The following is a 22,990-nucleotide window of genomic DNA, read 5'->3' on the forward strand; positions in this document are numbered from 1 at the left end:
TATCCAGTGAAAGTTCGTGCAGACTCAGCTATTTCTTTTGGATTTTCTGGTGTTCCTCCTCTTCTCAGAGCTCCGCCTTCTTCCCCATGCATCATCCTGACAAGCCCAACCGGATGTTTGCTTTTCCTGGTATCTTATTGTAACCACTTACATGGGTTTGGGGACAGGAAGCGGCCCTCCTGAAACTAGACCCTTGTGTGTGTTGGGGTACGTGGGTGGGGGAACGTTTTCTGCCTGTGGAAGCCCCCCTGAGATGTCATGTCAGTGTAATGCCTCTAGACTGGCTGTACTGAAGGTTCCAGAGGGGGCTTGAGCCTGTGGTCTTGTCATGCTTTGTGAGACTAAACCTTTTTTAATATCTCAGACCTGAAGCAGGTTAAATCTTAGAGCAGAACAGATTGGGCTGATCAGAATCTTGGATTTCAACGTAAGAGGATTCCTACCAGCACGGTCATGGACAAGTCACTTGATCTCCCTCGGATTCACTTGCTTTATAGAATTGATGAGGTCAGGGCTTCCCGGCCTCGGCACTATTGACGTTTTGAGCCTGTGCACTGTGAGATGTGTAGCAGCATCCCTGGCCTCTCCCCAGTGGGTGCCCATAGCTCCCTCCAATTGTGACCATCAGAAATGTCTCCAGACATTGCCGAGTGTGCCCTTGTGGGCGGGGGGAAGGTCACTCCCTATAGGGAACCACTGGACTAGATGATCCTAAGTCCCCGGTCTGTTCTGGGTTTTGGGGATTGCATGAAATATTCCATTCTTTCCCCCGCTTTTCAAAGTGTAGTTTTCCTAACCCTTTAGTCCTTAGGGAAACTCACACTTAACTCAAGGGATGTGATTTGGAGCCATTAAATGCCACATCTGCCAATTTAAGATGCTGGCCACAGCTTGGGTTCCTGCCGAGATCACGATAGATACTGATTCTTGGTCCCTCCAGTTCAAGGCGGAATCACTGTAGTCATCATAGAGTGCGGGTTAGGAGGAGGCCGAGCTTTCTGCAGAGAAACAGACACAGGCTGACAGGCCAAATGGGCGTTAGCAGCTGAGCTCTAATGTGTAAGGCAATGTGCTTGTTCCTCTAGTAAAGGTAAAGTGCTTCCCATGCCTGCCTGGTGGTATCACTGTCTTGTCTGACAATGGACCTCATTAGTGAGGCCTTTAAAAAAGTCTTATTGCCGAAACCGGTTTGGCTCAGTGGATAGAGCATCAGCCTGTGGACTCAAGGGTCCCAGGTTCGATTCCGGTCAAGGGCATGTACCTTGGTTGCGGGCACATCCCCAGTAGGGGGTGTGCAAGAGGCAGCTGATTGATGTTTCTCTCTCATCAATGTTTCTAACTCTCTATCCCTCCCTCTTCCTCTCTGTAAAAAAATCAATAAAATATATTTAAAAAAGTCTTATTTGCAATAATAGTGCTTTCTGTCCTGGAAGACTAATTGCCATTTTAGCATTTTTTGTTTTTGTTTGGTCTCTTTGTTTTAAAATCTATATATATAAAAAGCCAGCAACCAGAAAGCTGTAGTGACCTAAAAGCTGTAGTGACCGAATGACTGGTCGCTATGACACCCACTGCGGCCAACAAACCAGCCCAATTGGGGGTCGGGCTGGCCGGCCAACTTCCCGCCATTTCCTCCTCCCAACAGGCCCGGCCCTGATCCACCCCAATGGGGCTGGGCTGGCCGGACCCCACCCGTGCATGAATTCATGCACTGGGCTTCTAGTATTAATATAATTCAATAGTATTTACTACCATAAGCAATTGATTTTAAGAAGATATAAATTATTTTGGTTTTCTTTTGTGATTGATGTTTCCATTTGCGTATTTTTGGTAATTTCACAGCTCCGTTTACCCATGGAACATCATGTTTAGGCAACCTCTGGAGAAAAAATAGCTGCTTTGGAGCTGTCGCATCTGAAGTGCAGCCGGGAAGTCCTATTTCTAATCTCCTTTTGTCCCCAGTTTAAGATTTCCTTTCTAATCAGAAAAAGGTCCATGGGCTTTGCTTTAGACTTCCTAGCTCCTTAACCTTTAGCTCTAAACCTTAGGAAGCAGAATAGGGAAAACTAGATAGAAAATGAGGATTTCCTGTGGACAAGAAAGTGAATAGTCACTCAGTAACTCTACCAGCATCTTCATGAGCCTGAGGTTAGGATTTGGGCTCATAAAGATGCTCGATAGGGTACTGTTGAACTGGGGACTTCTGCCCAATAGTTTTCTCGGCTATCAGGCATTTGTTTATGACCGCGCACTCCTCTCAAATCCTGGCAGCAGCCCACGGCTGGTGTACGACATTGGACATTTGAGTCTTATACAGTCTCGGTGTGCTTACAAGGGCCGTGGCATCAAGTCATCGTCACCCATCTCTGCACAGTCTAAAGCTGTGACCATTCCAAACAATGGGCCTCCTCCTTTCTCTCCCACTCCCCACCCCCGAAAGTAAACCTGAAGAGGAGCATTCTCAGCTTTACCAATTGCCCGCCAACAGTTATGGGCAGTGGGGCCCTGCTCTTGCCCTGTGGCTGACAATTTATGCTCTCTATTTTGGTCTCTCTGACTTCCACAAAGTCACAATTTAGATGGAAGTTTATAGGAAATTGTAATTTTAGATAATGAAATTATATTTTATAGGAGTAAGGAGGATACCTGTCTTCAGATGAAGACACTATGGAACAGTTTTATATTAAGCAAAATTGCATTTGTGTTTTGAGTTTGAAGGGTTCGTCTAAAATTCTCTAATGACTTTAAAAAAACACCAAACAGCTTTCGTGATATATGAATCACACACCATGCCATTCATCCATTTAAAGTATACAATTTTAGTATAGTCACAGAATTGTGCATCCGTCATAATTTTAGAATACTTTCATTACCCGCGAAGAAACTCTGTAGTCTTTAGATATCATCCCCAACTCTCCCCCAGCCCTAGGCAACTACTAATCTACTCTCTATCGCGATGGCTTTGCCTATTCTGGACATTTCATAAAAATGGAATCACACGGCGAGTAGGAGAGGCCGGCGGGAGGTCAATGGAGGGGCGGGGGGGGGGGGCGGGGAAGGAGACATATGTACTACTATTTGTAATACCTTAAACAATTAAAAAAAATGGAATCACACAACTTGTGGTCCTTTGTGGTTGGCTTCTTGGGCTTAGCATTTTTAAAGGTTTGTTCATATGTAGCATGTGTAAGTACTTCATTCCTTTTTATGGCTGAATAATATTTCACTACATGGCTATACTTCATTTATTTATCCCTTCATCAGTTGATGACCATTTGGGGTACACTTTTTGGCTATAATTAATTCACAGGGGGTGGTTCCCGGGCCCCAGCCCAGTACACACTGGTAACCAGTGCAGCCGTCTTCCTAGCAACTCTGTTGCCTTATCAAAGTCCTCTTGGTTTCTTTGTAGTTACTTTGTATCTGCCACCTCTCTAAATGCTTTTATGTTTCTAGTAGTTTTTCAGTTGATTCCCATGATTTCCTAAAGCAGATATTCTGCATCTTTCTTACCATCATTCTATCTCATTTTGTTTGCCCATCTTAGTGAAATTTCAGAACAATGTTAAGTAATAGCGAATTAAAAATATAGTCCTGTGTGCCCATGCTGTGACATGAAATGTTTTACCTGCTGTGGGCCCTGCCCGTGATTCCACATTGATACATCTGTTCCTAAATAAACAGAGGTCCCTGTCTGCTCAACAGGGGATAAGGATTCTCATGTTCAATTTTGTATTTACATTTAAGGTTTATGTGCATTGGCACCATTATTTCAAAATGTATTCACATATGGTTAGAGAGGTTTTAAAGTTTTTGGTGAAATACCCAGAGTTTGCTTTTAAATGCTTTTGTGATTGTTTTAAAGCTGTATTTTTAATATTTAATTACTTTTAATAGGGTTTTTACATTATATGAAAATTTTTGATTGGTGGAAGTGATATGTCATAGTTCTCTTGTCTGTATGAACAACATTTTTATAGTGATATTGTAATCGGTGCCTTTTGTTGAATGCCTCCTATGTGCCTGTTCTAGGCATTTTATCTCATTAGTCTTCACAACAGGTCATTAGAGTATTATAATTTTTAAAAAATTTATCTTTATTGATTTCAGAGAGGAAGGAAGAGGGAGATAGAAACATCAATGATGAGAGAGAATCATTGATTGGCTGCCTCCTGCACACCCCCTACTGAGGATCGAGCCCACAACCAGGGCATGTGCCCTTGACTGGAATTGAACCCGGGACCCTTCAGTCCACAGGCCGATGCTCTACCCACTGAGCCAAACCAGTTAGGGCTAGAGTATTATAATTTTAATTTTATAGCTGAGAAAACGAAGTTGAAAACATTTTAAACTTGCCTATGGTCACAGCCAGCAAATGCCTGAACTGGATTTTCCATAGTCTGTCTAACTTCAGTGCTTCCCTTGGCGTTTTTCTTAATCATGAGGGTGGGGATGACCTCTGCCTGAGTAATTAGCGATTACCCTCACACCACCACGGTTTATTCAGGAGGGTGCCTTTTGGAAGACCTGGGGTAACTGCAGAGTCTGTGCTGTGGATTGGCCAGAGGAGAGCAGCTGTGAGCGGAGCCGGGTGAGTGGAGGTGCTTCTCCTCCCAGCCTGGGCCCCCGGCGCCTGGTGCACCTGCTCAGGGCAGCGTGGCGCTCTGGGGCTACAGAGCGGAGAGTATTTGGTTTTGAGGACTTCGGTGATGCTCACATTTCCGGCTCATCTGATACTAGTCCTGCTTTTTCTGGTGTTTTGGAGTGCCCTGGGCTCAGGTGTCCTGATACGGGTCACTGCGGAGGGCGGTCATTGCCAAGGCTGTAAGGACAGGGCTTCACCAGGTGGGAAGGATTTGCAACTATCGCTAGAGTCTGAGCTTTGGGACTCCAGCTGGTATACCGGGTGCACCTGAAGAGGTCCCAGATAATCTGAGCACCTGCTGTTTTTCTCAGGACTTGTTGAGTTTGGGAGTCAGCTAGGATCTAGAGGGTGTGGTTGAAGGAACCCACTTCCTTTCCCCTTTGGCAATGGGGGAAGCCGAGTCCACCAGGACGGTGGGCTCGTACTTATGGAGAAGTTGAAGCTCCCTGGTCTCCGTTGTCCCGTCTCCATTGACAAGGTGGTGGTGGAGTGATGTTTTGGCTGTAGGTACACGTGATTTGGCGCACAGAAATGAGACCAGCTGGCTTGGACCAGTGTCAGAGGCTTTATTCTTTCTTTTCACATAAGAGAACTTACAAGGGCAATAGACTTGATTGGCAGCGGATTATTTGTGAGGAAGTAGCCCAAGCGACTTGCCTCTCTTAATACTCAAATGGGCTCTAATCCTTGTTTCCTCTTTGGTATTGGATTAGAAGAATGTAGGGCAGGATTAGAATTGGCTGTTAACAACACCACGACAAATATATGCCCGAGAAGTTCAGAACAGGTCGGAAGGGTTGGAGTGGCAGCTGTCAGTCGGTCTTTGCTACTTGTGATACTTGTTTTGATTTTTTTGATTCTACCTCTGTCTTCCCTTATCAAAAAGTGACTTGAATTTAAAGCCAGTGAATGTAAATTAATTTTGTGTGGTAGCAAAGAAAAAAAGTATTAATCCTCAGTAATAAAATAAATTCAAATAAAAACAGTGAAATATACCATTTTCTGCTGACACATTAGCAAAGATTAAAATAAGCACACCTCAAGTTATTATTTTATCAGTATGTTAATTTGTAAAGTACTGGTGAGTGTGTGAAGTACTGGTGAGGGTGTAGATTGTGCTTTTTGGAAAATAATTGAGAAGAATTTATCAAGAGCCCAGAATATTTGTACTCTGCCTGTTCATTCCATACCCAGAAAACTCTAACAGTATCACTTACATTATTTTTAGACCATTTTTCCTATTACAAAAAATAATATACACTCAATGCAGAAAGCTGGGGAGAACATAGGAAGACAAATTAGCAATTAAAGATTAATCATAATCTTACTGCACAAAAATAACATTTTGGTATAACTTTTCTCTAATTTTTCCTGGTTTTGTATACTTTTAAAAAATAGTTGTAACATGCTGTTTTCCCCCCTCTATTAGCCATATATTTTGAGCAATTTCTCCCTCTGTTGTACTCACCTGGGGAAACCCTAACCCTAAACTAGTTGAAACTAACTCTTCTTCCTGGCCTGTACCTGGATAGACGAACATTGTTTGAAAAAAACACACACAAAAAAACACAATTGAGCTGCCTGGTTTCACATTAAATTCATCGTCATGAACCTCAAATTAGCCCTTAATACTGTCCAGAAATGCTAACACATCTCTAAATTCACTCTCCCAGACTTCGGGCAGATATTCGATACCCCCTTTCTTCAAACCTTCATATATGAGACCACTCTGCCCACTCTTAGCCAGGACCTCATCTCCAACAAGGAAGCCCTCACCTCTGCCACCAGGTCTTCAAGCCCACCAAGGTCTCCTCCCTACTTCCCACTGGGTGCCATATGGTACCCTGCTCTTGGTCATGCCCGATGCTTAATGACTGGCCAACAGTGGCTACTCAACAAATGTTACTGAATGAGTGAATGAATGAATCTGTATAGTTCCTGTATCATTATTTCTAATGAATAAATAGTATTCCATTGTACAAATGTAACCTAAATGACTTACCACTGCTCTATTATTGTATATATTTGTTTCTAATTTTTCATTGCACTGAAACACAGGAAATAATCTAAATGGCTATTGGGAAACTATTGACTATTATGGTTGCATTTTAAATCCTAGGAAGCATTTTTATTAACCTGGGGAAATGAGTTTGGTGACTGAAAAAAAAAAAAAAAAAGCATAATCAAAATTATATATATACCATGATTTTAACTGTAAAAGTGCATAGAAAAAGCTAGTAGGAAATAACTAAAATGTTCATTAAGCATTTCAAGTTGACAGGATTACAGGTTATTTTTATTTTATTTTTTAAGTAAACAAGTAATACATGGTATTTTCTGTGTTTTCCAAGAGTACTGCCGTGAGTGGGCTGTTACAATCAGGAATACAGGTCTTAAACATTTCAGAACACGTTTACGGCACATCAGATTACTGCAGTAGTCAAAAGCAGAGTTAGGAACCTCTGTACTCTGGAGAATGACCTACACGTTTGAAACACACTTGCTAACAGGCCTGCTTACTGCCTGGGTCAGGAAAAAAGTGGCATTTCCTATGAAACCTGCATGGCTGGGTACACACATGTGTAAAGGGAATGATAGAGACTAACCAAACACCCTTTGGGAATCTCAATTTCTAAAAGTGTAAAGTAGTCCTGAGACCAAAAAGTTTGAGAACCACCAAATTAAAGAAACAGGAAGAGAACTCTTTTTTGTTGTTGTTGTTAATCCTCACGGATTTTTAGAGAGAGTGGAACAGAGGGAGTGGGAGAGCGAGAGATGAAACATGGATGTGAGAGGGACACATTGATTGGTTGCCTCCCGCATGTGTGGCCGGGGACCAAACCTGAAACCCAGGTGCCCTTGACTGGCCATCGAACTTGTGACCCTTTGGTTCACAGGCCGAAGCTTACCACTGAGCCACACAGGCCAGGGCAGAAAGAAAACTCTTTACGGTGGCTTGAGTCTGGCTCAGTGAACAGACTGGTTGAACAATGAGAACAAAGCCTCTGGGGAGAAAAATGACCGGGTCTAGTAGGCAGGAGTTGAAGTCCTTGAAATTACATTAAAGTTTCCTTTCTCCTTTTCCTCCTCCCTTTCTCTGCCCTCCCTTTAGAGATCATGCATGATGTGATAAAGAAGGTAAAGAAGAAGGGGGAGTGGAAGGTAAGCAGAGCAGTATAATTAATGGCCTTCAGGCGAGTTCATGTGGAAGGAATTACAGTGGGGGGAAAGGTGTAGAGGCAGAGTGTGAAGACCTTGGTTGTGTCCAGAGAATAAAACTAGAAAAAGTAATCTGCTTATGCCTCTCATTTGATATGATCCTGGTTATGAAATCTCTTGGTCATAACGCTTATCTGAAAGATCATCTGCTGAGGCAGGTTCGCAGTGGAACTCTTTTATTCAAACAAAATCTTAGCTGGAACCATATATAAACAGGACAGGGCGGAGTCCACCCACTGTGGGAGAGAAAGGCAAGGCCCTTTGGCCCCTCTGGCAGCCTTAAAGCATCTCCATGGAGCCCACACGACAGTGTGGAAAGCCCCCAGCTGTCAGTAACTCCATGTTTATTCATGTAACTTGGAGAACAACGCTGGCTGTTTCTCATATAATGTACATGAAACAAGTATTGAAGTCAATCAAACTAATTCTGGCCTCAGTTCCTGGAGCGGGTGACTCGAGGAGTGGACAGCGTGCTGCCCTCCATTCAGGAAGTCAGCGTTTTAAGGGCCACTTGGTTGTCTGGGGCTGGGCCTTACACTGGCCAGGAGAGCATCAGTTTCGCTTGAACTTCCCCGTGTGCTATTGAAGTTTATTCCAACCACTCCTGCCTGCAAGTTTTTCAAGTGCATTGGCCGGGAGCAGCAGAGGTGACGGCACAGGAGGGTTTTGAAGTCTCCCCCGGGACTTGTAGGGCTGTTTTAGCCGCACACCCCCTCACCACCAGAGCAGAGGCCGTCTGGTGGGAACTCTATGTCTGTCTTTGTGGACCTAGGAGTTTTAAAAGGATCTCGGGGAAGCCGCTGCATAGGATGAAAACTGCAGCAGGGTACTTTCTGGGCCACATCGTGTCTAGCCTCTGTTCCCTCAGTTTATATCATTAAAGAGGGAGAGGACTAGCCTTGTTTTAACTGCATCCCTCGGTCCACCATGGCTGAGTGGAGCTAGGACAGGTTAGCTGAAGAATTGCAGGCGGGAAACTTGGGCCCGATGGCACGTCTGTTCCTGTCTGGACTGAAGCACAGTTTGCTCCCAGATGATGTAAGTGCTGGTGAAGGTGCGTCCAGATGACAGTGTAACAGTCCCCGCCTTCCAGACTGTCCTTGTGGCGGGAGTGCTCCCTGTCCCTTTAAGAAAAGGCTATGCCCTGAGAAAAGACGCTCCAGTTTAGCTTCTCTGAGTGTGGGTGCTATAGATTATTTTTGTCTCTCTCTCTTTCTTGGCATTTTTATGAGTAATTGATCTCTTTATCATGAAAAATAAAGAGGTTAATTATTTTTAACTTAAAAAATTAAGTCAAGTCAGTAAGAGCAAGCTCTTAACTCCCAAGTTAGGTTAGCGTGTGGGAGAAAAGCTAGCATGCATTTCAGCAAACTTCTGCTGGCCCCTAGGAAATACTGAATCTCAGTGTTCTGCACTTGTGGGGCTCATGTTGAAGTCTGACGCGGTGAGCTGATGAGAAGAGCGAGAAGGTGCCATACGGGCTGTAAGCTGGTCTCTCTGCTTCCAGGTGCTGGTGGTCGATCAGCTGAGCATGAGGATGCTCTCCTCCTGCTGTAAGATGACGGACATCATGACCGAGGGGATAACAAGTGAGTGCACCATTCTCTCTGCCCGTTAGTGACACTCAGCCTTCCCTTCGTGCCAGCTTTCCTCCTCCCTATTCAATGTTATCTACTTGACGTTAGATTCTTCCACCGACCTGGGTGGTAAGACTGTGAGTTCCTGAGAGAGACCCACGGCTTCTTGTTCATCACTGAATCCCTAAGCCACTGCTGGGTGCTCATTTGGCATCTGTTAAAGGATGCCAAAGGAAGGCTAAATCCAGGGAAAAGGCAGGCCATCCAATAGGAAGAAGAAAAAAAAATGGGCAGAAGACCTGACCAGGCACTTAAAGAATAAATCCAAAATGGCCAATAAATACATGAAAAATTGCTTGCCCACTTTAAGGGCCAGGGAACTACAATTGAAGCCAGAGTGAGATATGGCTGTACACTCACCAGACTGGAATATTTAAACCCTGATACTGCCAAGTGACAGAGAGGATGTAGAAAAACGGGAATTCCTGTATGACGGAGTGTCAGTGGTACAGCTCCTTTGAAAACACTTGGCAGTGTCTAGGAGAGTTGAAATGTCCTATGGTTAGATGTTTTGAGCTTACAAACTTATTTTCATTAATTTTTTAAACTATATTTTTCTCTATCAAAGCAAAAAAATGTACAAAGGTTAGGGGAGGAGAAAGCCAATGGAGAAAGCCAACAAGCTTCTAGCAAAGTGGCAGCAATGCCCTGCCCCACTCTCTTCTCCCCGACCCCCCAGGCCAGTCACCCCAGAAACAGCCACCTTGCTCTTGCTTCTGGTTATCTTTTTTATTTTTCTAAATAAATACTTATACACTGAGTGGCCAGATGATGATGATCTCTGAACGCATAATAATCTGGCCACTCAGTGTATATCCTATATAATAAGAGGCTAATATGCAAATTGTCCCCTCGTCCAGGAGTTCAACCAGCAGGCAGGCCGGCCAACGACCCATGTCCCCTCCCCCTGGCCAGGCTGGCCGGACCCCACCCATGCACGAATTCATGCACCAGGCCTCATATATATATATACACATATGTACATATATATATATAGTATGTTATGTTATGTTATGTTATGTTATGTTATGTTATATTATATTATATATATATATACACTGAGTGGCCAGATTATTATGCATTCAGAGATCATAATAATCTGGCCACTCAGTGTAATATTATCTCCTGATCCATCGATGCTAGACATTATCTATTGACTTCCTGTGGTGTAGATGAGGGTTCAGCTCTCTCCTACTGCACCCAGACTCTTCCCTACCCCAAAGGTAGCTTTTTAAAAGTGCCCTTATTTGGCAAAATTTAGAAGTTAGCAACCCTATGATGAATCCCAAAACATTTTCGGGGAAAGTATTATTGGCTTATGAAACTCAAGAATGTACAACCCCTGGTGAAGTAGATGGGTTGAGGGGTTCGGTATTAGTTTGAACATTACTTGGGGTGAGAAGTCTTTATAAATGTTTCAAGGGATACTTCTGAAGTGATGCACTTATTTCCCTCAACCGCCTGCATCGGAAAGGGCCCCACGGTGCTGCCCTCTCTGTGCCCGCGGTGGTCCAGCAGAGGGAACTCCTGAACTCTGCCGGTGACTCAGAGGGCGGCCTCCCAGAGCTCTTCTCTCTCGGTGGTGACACAGCCAGGAAAGAACAAGTGACCAAAAGCCCTGCTTTGCTTTAACATGTAACGTTTTGCCTGGGAACTGTTGAGAGGCTATGTTTGGAATGGCCTCATTTGATATACAGAGGAAAATGATAAAACTGGCCAGCGGTTGCTAAATAAACCCAGCATGGGAATTCTAAAGGAACTTGGATTTTGGGGGACAAATGAACAACAACAGCAACAAAACCTGGAGGAAGGGGCAAATTTTCCATTTTCAATCAGAGCAGATCAAGGCATTTACGGAAACCGAAATGGGGAGTGGGGAATATTTAGTGTGATAGGTTTCAGGTTTTCTAAAATCTTGAGCGCTGTGGGACAGGGGAAAGTGGTGACTCTCAGGAAGGGGCAGTGACCCCCCCCCCCCCAGGTGTTTATCTGTGCTTGTCTGAGGTAGCCTGGCCTGTCACTTCCAGTCTTGTGATGACCAGTTGCGTTTTCTTATTCACGCGGGCTGCTGTTTTGTTGTCTAGTTGTGGAAGATATCAACAAGTGCAGGGAGCCGCTGCCCAGCCTGGAGGCTGTGTACCTCATCACTCCGTCAGAGAAGGTAAGTCCTCCCCCGAGAAGAGCTAAGGTCACACGTGCTGGCATGGCATCTGCGCAGCAGTGCCTGCCGTTTCTAGGTTAAGCACGCATTTAACACACTGCTCTGCTTAACCACGCAGCTCACAATCGGGAGGGGTGCGGGACAGGGGGTGGGGGGAGGCAGAGAGGAGTGGAGAGAGCCTGACGCTTTCTGAAATACACCGCTGTCCAGAAAGCCAGTGCCAGGCCATTCAGCTTCCCCCTTGCACTCTCTCTCTGGGTAGGAGTCCACTTTATCTAGTTAGGCATCAGTCTTTCGAACTCAGGTATTTTATATTTTCAGGTTGAATGCATCAACATCCCATTAGTGTTCGGAATTACCTGTCTTATCGTTTTGGAGGGTTGGTTCAGATCAGCATCCAGACAAGGTCCACCTCCTGGCTTTTGGCTAATGGTTGTCTTAGGCCTGTCGCTCAGTCCATACGTTGCCCGCAGTTTTCACACTTTCTTTTCACTTGTAAAAGCTGGCTTACGTGTGAGTTTCCGAAGATGCAACTACATTGTAGAACTTCATCGGTGTGAATCTCCTGGGAAGTTTTGACCAGTTTCCTCTTTTGTGGGTCAGTTCTTATGTTGGCATCAAAGAACTGACACTGTCATTCTGGAATGATCTAAGAAGGCTTTTGTTCATCTAAACTCCCAAATAACCCTAGTTGCAAATTCCCCAACATGAGTTAGAATTATACATTAAAAATCCCCTGCTATTTTGTGCAAGTAGCTTGAGCGCCCTCTTGGATTTAATTTTGACCAGATATAGGTTCCATTTGCTTATAGAGTTGGATTCAGTTCCCTTTTTCATCCCTCTTCACAGTCTATCCGCTCCCTCATGAATGACTTTAAGGACCCACCGACTGCTAAGTACCGGGCTGCCCATGTCTTCTTCACGGACTGTGAGTACGGCTGTCAGATGCTGCCCCATCCTCCAGGGTAGCCTTTCTGCGTGGCGCAGCTGAACCAGAACCAAGCCAGGGCAACAGGGAGGAAATGGGTTGTTGCCATGATTGTCCTGATCTTTTCTTTTCTTTTAGAAGAAAAATTGCATAAGAGACAAAAATAAGCACATACATATGCAAACCCTCTAGCTAGTGCAGTCCTTTCTGATAAAAAACAGCACTTCTTCTTAGGACTAGAGGGTTTACTGCTGAGCACCATTTCCCGGTGCCAGCCTTGGTGTTCCACCGTATGGACTTCCAGATGTCACTAAACTACAGTGTATGTCCATCCGTTTTCAACCACAAAGATTTCATCCGGTCTTATCTCAGCTAGACTGGAAGCGTTGTCCTGGAGTCCGTTCTGTTACTTTGTGGATTTGTGTGCAAGGAGCCAGTGTACTAACATCTTGGTCAATCTTTACCAGCAGAGAGATGAGTAAGGCGGGATCGCTAAAGAGCGCACAACAATAGCAGATTCCCTAGTGTTCTTCTCTGAAGGAAAACCGGCTAAACTTCCCCCGAGAAAGTGGGGAAAGGTTCTGGCAAAGAATACTTTTATACTATTTGAATGGGGGTGACAAGGAGAGCAGGTAGGCAGCAGAAGTAACAATGAAACAAGAATGCATTTCTGGGACCCTGCACCCGTGTTTGGCCCAGGAGAGCTGCGTGAACCGTGGTTCCCACCAAGTGGGTCCTGAGCGGCTGAGTTCCTTCGAGGGTCCAGGAAACACCAGCATCACATTGCCCAGTGATTGACTTTTCGTTATTTTATTTTTCACGAGCATGTCAGATGCATGGTGTTGTGTATATTGCAGGTCTTTTCCCAACCCTTAATCTCTTCTGGGTTTTTCCCTCCCTCTCCTCGATATCAGAAAACAGTTTTTATTAGCTGTCAGTATCTCAGTCTTTATTGCCTTTGTTTCTCTGTTCTATGTTGAGGGCCTTGTGGGTGTTTTTATATTCCTTTTATAGCCTAGAGGTAGTGTATATTTTAGGAAGGAATTAACTTTTTATTTTCTTTGTTAAAATGCTAATAAATGAAGAATCCACCAGACACATGTGACTATTGAAATTAACCAGCAAATGGACAGGAAAACCTAGTGGCTTTTGTCATTCCTGCAGCTTGTCCAGATGCCTTGTTTAACGAGCTGGTAAAATCTCGAGCAGCCAAAGTCATCAAGACTCTGACGGAAATCAACATTGCGTTTCTCCCCTACGAGTCCCAGGTGAGGCTGGTAGGGAGCTCATGGAACTCTGCATCCTTGTTGTTCTGTCAGGAGCTCTGAGAGGGTGGGGTAGGGGTGCAGTACACAGAGTGGGGAGGGAAGGTGTCATATTCCGGAAGACTGAACGAGGGGTTGTGAGCGGATGTTTATGTAATGGAAAGAGGCGGTATTCCTTAGGGGTCTGCCCGGCCTTCATCTTACCCTGCATTTATTTCTGACCCTTTAATGCCTTTGTGTGCACTTCTCCGTGCTCCCAGCATTCACCCCAACTCGCTGAGTCCCGATAACCAAAAGGTAGCCAATCCAAAAAGAGCATGGAAGGAGAGATGGGAAGGGATCCGACAACGCCCATCTGCTGTGAAGGGACTGTTTCTATGTAGAGATAACCTCAGCCTGTCATGTGCTGAGCGAGCAGATGGCAGCCGTCGTCACTAGCCCTTAACACTGCCAGTGCCAGGAGGGCGGCAGCAAGCCGCCGCTTGGAAAACACCAAGTTGTTAAACCAGCAAAGGAGAAGCTGATTGTGAGAGGGTGCAGAATGTATGTCTTAGTCTTTTCAGATTTGTTAAAAGGTCTTCCGGCAAACAAAGAAATGAGGTAACAGGACATTTATGCATTTTGTAGAGATAAAAAATGATTGTGGCATCTGGCAGCGGTCGCCAACCTTTCGGACTTCACGGACCACCCATGGTCCGCGGACCACCGGTTGGCGACTGCTGGCATATGGAATCTTTATAGACCGGCTTCTAAACACCAAATAGTGACCTGTTCTCAGCTAAGGAGGGATGGAGAAAGTACAGCGTGAACATTTAAACACGGTCTCCTTCCCAGCTCACTTGGCCCAAAGCCATTCCCTGAGGGCAGCACATTTTTTTCCTGTGAGCGCTGTCACCACCTGGATTGAACAAAATCCACCTTTAGCATGTTCCAGCACACCGTATCTCATAGATTTTAAAAAGCAATACACTTCAAAAACAACCCTCCGGTTTTCTAGATGATCAGGGAGGTTCATGTCAATGAGATTCTGAGAAAATACTTAGCTGGTAGGCTAGGTAGTTTAAGAGAAAACTTTAAACTTCCGGAACTCTCCAAAGAAAAAGAAAAGTGATTAGAACATACCCCTGAGGATACAAAATTGTTCAATCAAAAAGCGCCATTTGCACACAGTCACAGCACAATTTCTAGCTTATCCCTTATTTACTTAACCCTCTAATGGCCTGTGAAGTCTAACACTAGCCTCCTCTCCTGCTCTCCTCACCGTCTCCTCATTCATCAGACACGCTTGCCTCAGGTTTTGGCCCAGCCATCCCTCCATGGGGACGTCCCCCTGCTGGTGAGAAACTCCGCACCTCCTTCAAGCTGTTCAAACCTTAGGAGGCCTTGTCCTCCCTGTCCAGCCCATCCGGGCATTCTTTCCCTGCTTTATTATTTTCTCATACACACCAGTTTCTCACATGCCATACAACTTACTTGTCATTATGTTTATTGTTTACTGCCTGCCTTCCCTTCACGCACTCCACGAGGATGATCATGTTTTGGTCACGAATAGTTCCCATGTGTTTAGCACAGCGCCTGGCCCAGCAGACACCCAGCCCAGATTTGAAGGATAAATGAAAACATGCTCTGTAGACTCGCGATCAGGTTTGGAGAAAATTCTGGCGTTCAGCATCCTGGATGCAAACACTGTATATGTGTATATTTTTGCCTCTTCCTCAGGTGTATTCCCTGGACTCGGCTGACTCTTTCCAGAGCTTCTACAGTCCCCACAAGGCTCAGATGAAGAATCCTATACTAGAGCGCCTGGCAGAGCAGATCGCAACTCTGTGTGCCACCCTGAAGGAGTACCCAGCCGTGCGGTATCGTGGGTAAGGCAGTGCGCTCGAGAGCAACTGTCCCAATTCCTCTGGCCTTAACATTCCTTTGCCAATTGTCTCAGGGTCAAGATTTGAGTGTCTTGCATTTATAATTTTCTTCCAATAGTTTTGTTATTTTTTAAATTTTATTATGAACTATAGTAATACATACAGAAAAGAGCATGAAATATACATACATATTCAGTTATGAGTAACTAAAATATGAACCCCTATGTAATGGCCACCCAGGTTCCCTATAGTTTTTCATCTCTTTCTAACCTTTAAAAACAAACATCATCTTTGCAGAAGATGTTTCAGAGTAAGGTAAAATACAAAGAAGGAATTCTCTAAAGGACACAGTCAGGTTTTATAAAGTCATCCATGCATCACTTACCTGCTGTGTGCTAAGTGCTGGGGAGACTCCACCTGAGGACACAGCCCTGATCTGGGCGGGCAGGGAACATCCCAGCAGATGGCCATAAGCTGTGCACACCTGCCTGTAAGCCCTGCGAGATATGCCTAAGGGCAGACCAGCCAAGGGCCCTTTAGCCCTTCGAGCTGAGGGGACCAAGAACAGCTCAGACTAGAGGGGACGTTTGAACTAGGTCTTGAAGGACAGGTTTGGATTTCAAAAGACCGATGAGGACCAGAGGGCCTTTTCTGTGGACGGTTGGCTTTGCCATTGGTATGAGCAAAATCGTGGAGCTGGGGAAACCAAGGGCAAGTTTGAGGAGGATGGGCAGTCTAGCACAGTGTGTGCGTAGGGCAGGGGCGAGATGGGGCCATTTCTGGAGGCCTCGAATGCCAGCTTTGGGATTATGTCCGTCAGTGGCTGTCCCCGGGAAACCTTTGGGGGGTGGACGGAGGAGTGAACGCAGGAGTCAGGTGAGGAGAAAGTGGAGCCAGAGGAGCTGAGGCCTGAACCTGGAGTGCAGGGGTCAGTGTCCCAGCCAGCCTGTTACCTTTGTCTGCTGGACGTGTAACCGTAGAACAACGCCTCCCTTGCTCTGCCCCAGCGTCCGGCCCCCTCTGTTGTTGGTGTTTCCTGACAAAAGCTGGAAATGGGGGCCGAGGCCATCTCTCCTGACAGAGGAGTGGCGGATTGGCGTTCGTTCGTGGGAGGGCTGGGCTGGGAGCAAAGGCGCTTCAGCCCGAGCCTGGCCAGGTGGCAGGCGGCACCACACTCTGTGTACAGCCGGGTGGGGCCCCGGAAACGCGGTCAGGCTGAGCCCAGGGTAAGGTTCAGAGGTTCTCACTTGCCAGCAAACAAGACCCAAGGGGATTTGAGTTGAGGGAAGTGAGACTCAGGTGGGTCAGGCTCAGATGGCCGATCACGGGGAAAGGACGGATGGTCAGGACCCTCTGCTGATGTGGGGCTGTTCATCGGAAGCTGCTTTTCACTCGTTTCTGTTCCCAGAACAGAGATAAAGATTTGATTCTGTTTGTCCTTTTTAATTATACACGCATATGTGACTATATTCTCATTGTAAACGAGCAATGCAGGTGAAACACGCGTGCCCCTTGACCTGCCCGCACTGCCCTGCCTCTTTCCCGAGGCCCGTCACCATGTCTCCCCTCCTCGGCAGGGAGTACAAGGACAATGCGCTGCTGGCCCAGCTAATCCAGGACAAGCTCGACGCCTACAAAGCCGATGACCCCACCATGGGCGAGGTAAGTGGACGTGGACCACGGGGTTCTCTCACCGGGTGATTGAGTGCCGCTGGGGTGGCAGTCCTGGGCACAGCATGGTTGTCACAGAGCAGGCGTCAGTGCCGCTGTCCCAGCTCGTGGCCTCTGGTGACATGCTCAGCCCCTTGGGCAGGCTGATTGAGACTCTGATCAGTGTAGCCAGGGTGACGACTCGTTTCTGTTCTCCGGGACGACCCCAGATATAGCACTGAAAGCCCTGTGTCCTGGGAACCCCCTCAGTAGAACAATGTCAACCCCAGAAAACGGACCTTGTGCAGATTTCACTAGTTTGTACGTGTGTGTGTGTGTGTGTGTGAGAGAGAGAGAGAGAGAGAGAGAAAGAGAGAGAGAGAGAGTTCTCTTTAATTGTATCACATGTATAGATTCCTGTAAGCCCACTGCAGTCGAGGCACAGAGTTCCTCATCATCTCGGGTTTACAACCATAAGTCCCAGGGCCTGGAACCCCTCGGCCCCGGGCACATGCATGGTGGGCCGCCCCGTTCGTAGCTGAACCCAGTGGTGCTCTTCTTTGTGAGCTCACCGTGGACCCCGCCACCGTTTCAGATCTGCCTCAAAGGACACTCACTGTGAAACAGACATACTGGGTTCTCTACACGTGTGGGCTGGTATTCTTGTCAAGCAGTAAAGGGACTGTGTTCCGCGCTGTTTTAGTAGGTTTTGTCTCCGAGTTCACTTCCTGCTGCCCCCTTTTACAGGAGGGCCACGCGTGTTGCAGAAGCCAGCACTGTACGGAGTGGCTTGTGAAAGTCCCCCGTGTCCTTCCTTCTAGGGCCCAGACAAGGCTCGCTCCCAGCTCCTGATCCTGGACCGCGGATTCGACCCCAGTTCCCCTGTCCTTCATGAGCTGACCTTTCAGGCTATGAGTTACGATCTGCTGCCTATCGAGAATGACGTGTACAAGTAAGTATGCTCACCCCGGAGGGACTGCAGCTTTACAAATGAACCAGAAACACCTCTGACTTAGGGAAAGGGTGTCATCGATCCTAGGAAAAGTGGGTGCTTCCATAGTCTTGTCAGTTAGCCTGCAAGCTTGTCTGTGCGTTCCCAACATCCTCACAGCACTTCTAGCCAGGAACTCGGGCCCTTTTGGGGGAGAACAAGGACTTAGTTCCCCGCTCCGTAGTCTGCTCTCGTGTCAGTGTGTCGATTTGGGCATGTGTGCATGTTGAATCTTACTTGCAGATGATCACCAAATCTGATGACAAATACATCCACAGGAGTTTCTCACTGAACGCATTTGCAGAGGAGCCATTTTCTTCATTACATTTTTCTTGGTAGCAATCATTAGAAATTCAGTTTCTAAAAACTAATTTTTATTTTTATGGAAACAGGCTGCACTGTCCTCATGTCATTTACCTTGAGCATAAAGGTAGTGGTTCCGAATGAAGGTTCTGAAACCATGAGTGGATCTCTGCTCTTCTCCCTTTGCCACGTGTGGTTCTTGCCTTCTTTAGGTGTTCATGCTTCCACAGGAGTCCTCGGCCGAGGGCCTGTGCAGGCCACTGCTGAAGGTGTCAGGCACCCCGCATTGGAGGATGGTGCCCAGGCCTTTCTGAGGGAGGGACAAAGGGTGGTCTTTGTCTTTCCCTTGTAACTCACCTATAACCTGACTTCACACCCTGAGCCACATGGCTCAGGTGGCGCTCAAGTAAGCTGTCCCTGAGGCATGTAAAACAGAGCTCCGTGTCAGTTGACCTTGATTGGAGCTCTCTGCCCGAGGAATTGCAGCCATTAGTGCCCATTCCGCAGACACCAGATGGACATGGAGCTTGTAAAGTCATTCCTGGGGACATCTGTCAGCTGAGGACAGTGAGCTCTTGGCTGTTGCAAACCAGAGGGGACTTGGATGGATTGTGTGGGCCCTCCCCTCTCTAGGTATGAGACGAGCGGCATCGGAGAGGCGCGAGTGAAGGAAGTGCTTCTGGACGAGGACGACGACCTCTGGATAACGCTGCGCCACAAGCACATCGCAGAGGTGTCCCAGTAAGAGCCCTCCCGCCCTCCTCCGGGGCGACGTGTTTCTCTCTCCCCAATGCAGTTTCCAGCGTGTGCTCTGGGCAGCTGGGGTGGAGCTCATCATTGTTGAACTCGCTGCCTCAGCAAAGTGGCCAACATGCTAACCTCTGATGATAAATCCCTTCTGATCCCTGAGCTAGGGCTCCACCAGCTTCAGGAAGTTAGAAAATTCATTCTGTGTTAGGGGGACTTTAGGATTTTTGGAAAGCATTTGTACCTCTCAGCAAAATCCTATATAATAAAAGCCTAATATGCGAAGTGTCTGACCATTCGACCAGTCGCTATGCCATGCACTGATCACCAGGGGGCAGACTCTCCAACCGGTAGGTTAGCTTGCTGCTGGGGTCTGGCCGGGCAAGACAGGCTGGACACACCCTGGAGCCTTCTTGTGGCCCCTCCTCAGCCCCAATCGTGCACCAGTGGGGTCCCTCGGCCTGGCCTGTGCCCTCTCACAATCCGGGACCCTTCGGGGGATGTTGGAGAGCCGGTTTCAGCCCAATCCCTGCAGGCCAGGCCGAGGGACCCCACTAGTGCACAAATCCATGCACTGGGCCTCTAGTGCTTTATAAACACTAAGCATGTAAAATGAGTTTGTTCCATTTAAAGGTCCAGACCCCACTATGCAATTCTCTTTTATGTAGCTGGTGTGTGATCTTCCTCTTCTGTTGTCATACCTAAAATTTCTGAGCAAGAACTCTCCACACACAGAAGTACTTCGCTCTGAAAATATTTCAAAATGTTTCCGATATGTAAACATTCTTATAAGACCTTTAAACAGTTCTGTTTTTGGAAAAAGACACCTTCTGCCACAGGAGTTGGTGATACCCTCAGGAAATTCACAAGGAATCATGAGAAAATAATAGTCTCGGATAGCTCTGCTGTTTAGAAGTGGTCTCCACACTTTACGGATCACTCAACTTTAGAAAAATGTAGATTCGTGTTTCCAGTATTGCTTTGCTGTACTAATGTACAGCATATACAAAAACATAAATTTGAAAAGGATGAAGTAAAATAAGCATAAGTAGATGTCCTAATATTTTCTTCTCTCTTCTGGAGTCATCTCACGCACCCCACTCTGGAGAACCCTGGTTTAGAACATTAGCTAGAAAAACATTGTCTGTCTGTCTGTCTCTCTCAGAAAGTCACTTTAAATGCGTCCCTTATGACAGGAGAAGTCACCACATTTTCCTAAAGGAAGACTCTTGCATTATTCCAATATCATTCATACAGAGGCCCATGGTGCTGCTTTGAGACTTAGCTGCCTTCTTCTGTCTTCCAGGGAAGTGACCCGTTCTCTGAAAGATTTTTCTTCCAGCAAGAGAATGAACACTGGGGAGAAGGTAGGCCCACGCTGCTGCTGCAGGGCCCTTCAGTTGACCCTGCTTTCTCCCTAGGAGCAGGGAGGACGTTTCCGGCATCAGGCTGGGGAGCTGGGAGCCATAGTCCTCCCTTCACCCGTAATCGTTTTGTCTTTCTTTTGCATTCGAGATTGAGATCCAGAACCCCGTCTTCTGATGTTTATGGAGAGCTTCTTTTTGTTACTCCGAGGATCCATATTTGCTGTTTTGGATCATGATTCATTTTAAGCCAGAAGAACTGTGAAGCCTTTTTTAGCTTGTGGAGGAATTAGAATTCATGACCTAACTTTCCTGGGCCTCTCCGTATCCTGCTGTTTACAGAGGTGGCTTACCCATCAGCAGAGGGAGATAAGCTCTGATGGTGTCACTCCCTGGCTTAACACCTTTTAGTGACTTCCCGTTCAGGAGAATCAAGTCCCACCTGCTGGTACATCGTATGGAACCTGGGTCATCAGGCTCCAGAGGCTCTCTGATCTCGGACATCTCTGTCTCCCTCCTTCTTGTCCCCACGACCTTGCTGCAGCCACACCTGAGCTCCTTCTCTGGGCCTTGCCTTGTGAAGTCCCAGTCCTTTGCTCGGGTGTTGTGTTTTTTTGTTTTTAAATATGTTTTTATTGATTTTTAGAGAAAGAGGAAGGGAGGAGAGAGAGAAACATCAATGAGAGAGAAACATTGATCCACTGCCTCCTGCATGCCCCCCTACTGGGGATCGAGCCTGCAACCCGGGTATGTGCCCTGACTGGGAATTGAACCGGTGATCTCTTGGTGAATGTGACAATACTCAATCCACTTAGCCACACCGGCCAGGTCAGGTGCTGGTTTTTGTGGGGAGGAGCAGGAACCTTCCCTACTCCTCCCTAGACTGGTGAAGTGCCTCTGCTCTGTGCACCCACACTGACACCCACAGAGAGCGCCAAGCCACTCACCTGGATAGTTCCTTTGCCAAATGTGAGCTCCTTCAAGGCAGAAATACTTGAAATTCTTTTTTTTTAATTTTTGGTCCTTCTATGTCCAGCACCTAAAAGTGTCTGGAATGTGGTAGTAATTCAATAAATTTTTGTTGGATAAATGAGTGGGATTAGGTGGGTCACACAGAGAGTAAGCAGACCCCTTTCACCTGTCAGGATGCAGATTCCAGCCTTTTCACCTTCTCCCTACTGTCCCCCTGTCTACTCAGCTGCAGCCTTTCAACATGAACTTGATGCCTAGAGCGCTTAAGCTGGGGATGCAGAGAGGCAGTGGATGGACAAAAACGTGTTCTTTCCTGGCAAGAGTTATGCTCTCAGTAACTTTCTAGTCCAACAAATAAAACATAATTGCTGGGCTCCAGAGTCCATTTCTCCACCTATAAGACAGTCATGCTATTTGGGTCAATAATTACTTGAGCAGAGGCTTGGCACTCTGAACACACATGATCTTGTGTGTAATGGATTCATTTTGAGAGTTACAGAACACACTTGGGGCTTCGGTGCTGGCTGCTGTCCTGTCCGGCACCCACCACACTTGCTCAGCCTCCTAGGTCAAGGCCACGGGCGTTTTCTTTCCTTACAGACCACCATGCGGGACCTGTCCCAGATGCTGAAGAAAATGCCCCAGTACCAGAAAGAGCTCAGCAAGGTATGGCGATCCAAAGTGATTGAGTGCGATCGTGAGTGTAATCAGCTTCAGAAAATCGTCTCAAAGTCCTAGCACACTAACCGGTTCATTGACATCCACGGATCTTCAGTCATCTCCCGTTCTTATTAGACAAAAATGGGAGGCTGGGGTAGACAGCTTCTTTTCTATGACTTTTCTCCTCTCCATCTGTTTCTCTTCATTCTTCCTATTCCTCTTCTCATCAGCCTCACCACTGGGCTGCTTGAGTGTCATCACAACATGGCAGCTCGCTTCCCCGGAGTGAGTGACCCGGGAGAGAGAGCTGGAAAGAAGTCACATGCCCTCCCCGTCCTGATCCGGGATGTCACACATCACTTCCTCCGCACTGTTCCTTAGAAGCGAGTCACTAAACCCAGCCCACACTCAAGGAGGGGGTTGGGGGGAGCTAAGCTCCTCCTCCTGGAGGAATAATGTCGAAGAATTTGTGGGCACATTGTGATGGTTATGTGCCGGCCTGCATGAGGCTGGTGATTCCTTGGTGTCTGGCCCGGTGTTTATGCATCATAGGTAGGTGTCACACATATCAGTGAGTAATCTT

The 22,990-nt window shown here is 46.7% G+C and overlaps 1 protein-coding gene across 1 annotated transcript in view; it reads left to right on the top strand.

The window, feature by feature from the left end:
- The window catches only part of STXBP1 (syntaxin binding protein 1), a 49,450-nt gene that overhangs the window by 11,827 nt on the left and 14,633 nt on the right, over positions 1-22,990 (top strand). The window contains exons 2-12 of the mRNA XM_008152612.2: positions 7,758-7,807; positions 9,372-9,453; positions 11,586-11,662; positions 12,512-12,590; positions 13,755-13,858; positions 15,575-15,723; positions 17,298-17,382; positions 18,192-18,322; positions 19,298-19,405; positions 20,718-20,778; positions 22,348-22,413. Of these exons, the coding sequence (XP_008150834.1) occupies positions 7,758-7,807; positions 9,372-9,453; positions 11,586-11,662; positions 12,512-12,590; positions 13,755-13,858; positions 15,575-15,723; positions 17,298-17,382; positions 18,192-18,322; positions 19,298-19,405; positions 20,718-20,778; positions 22,348-22,413 (992 nt within the window). The remainder of the gene's footprint in view (positions 1-7,757; positions 7,808-9,371; positions 9,454-11,585; positions 11,663-12,511; positions 12,591-13,754; positions 13,859-15,574; positions 15,724-17,297; positions 17,383-18,191; positions 18,323-19,297; positions 19,406-20,717; positions 20,779-22,347; positions 22,414-22,990) is intronic.

Source organism: Eptesicus fuscus, chromosome 15, assembly GCF_027574615.1.
Source record: "Eptesicus fuscus isolate TK198812 chromosome 15, DD_ASM_mEF_20220401, whole genome shotgun sequence".
NCBI lineage: Eukaryota > Metazoa > Chordata > Mammalia > Chiroptera > Vespertilionidae > Eptesicus > Eptesicus fuscus.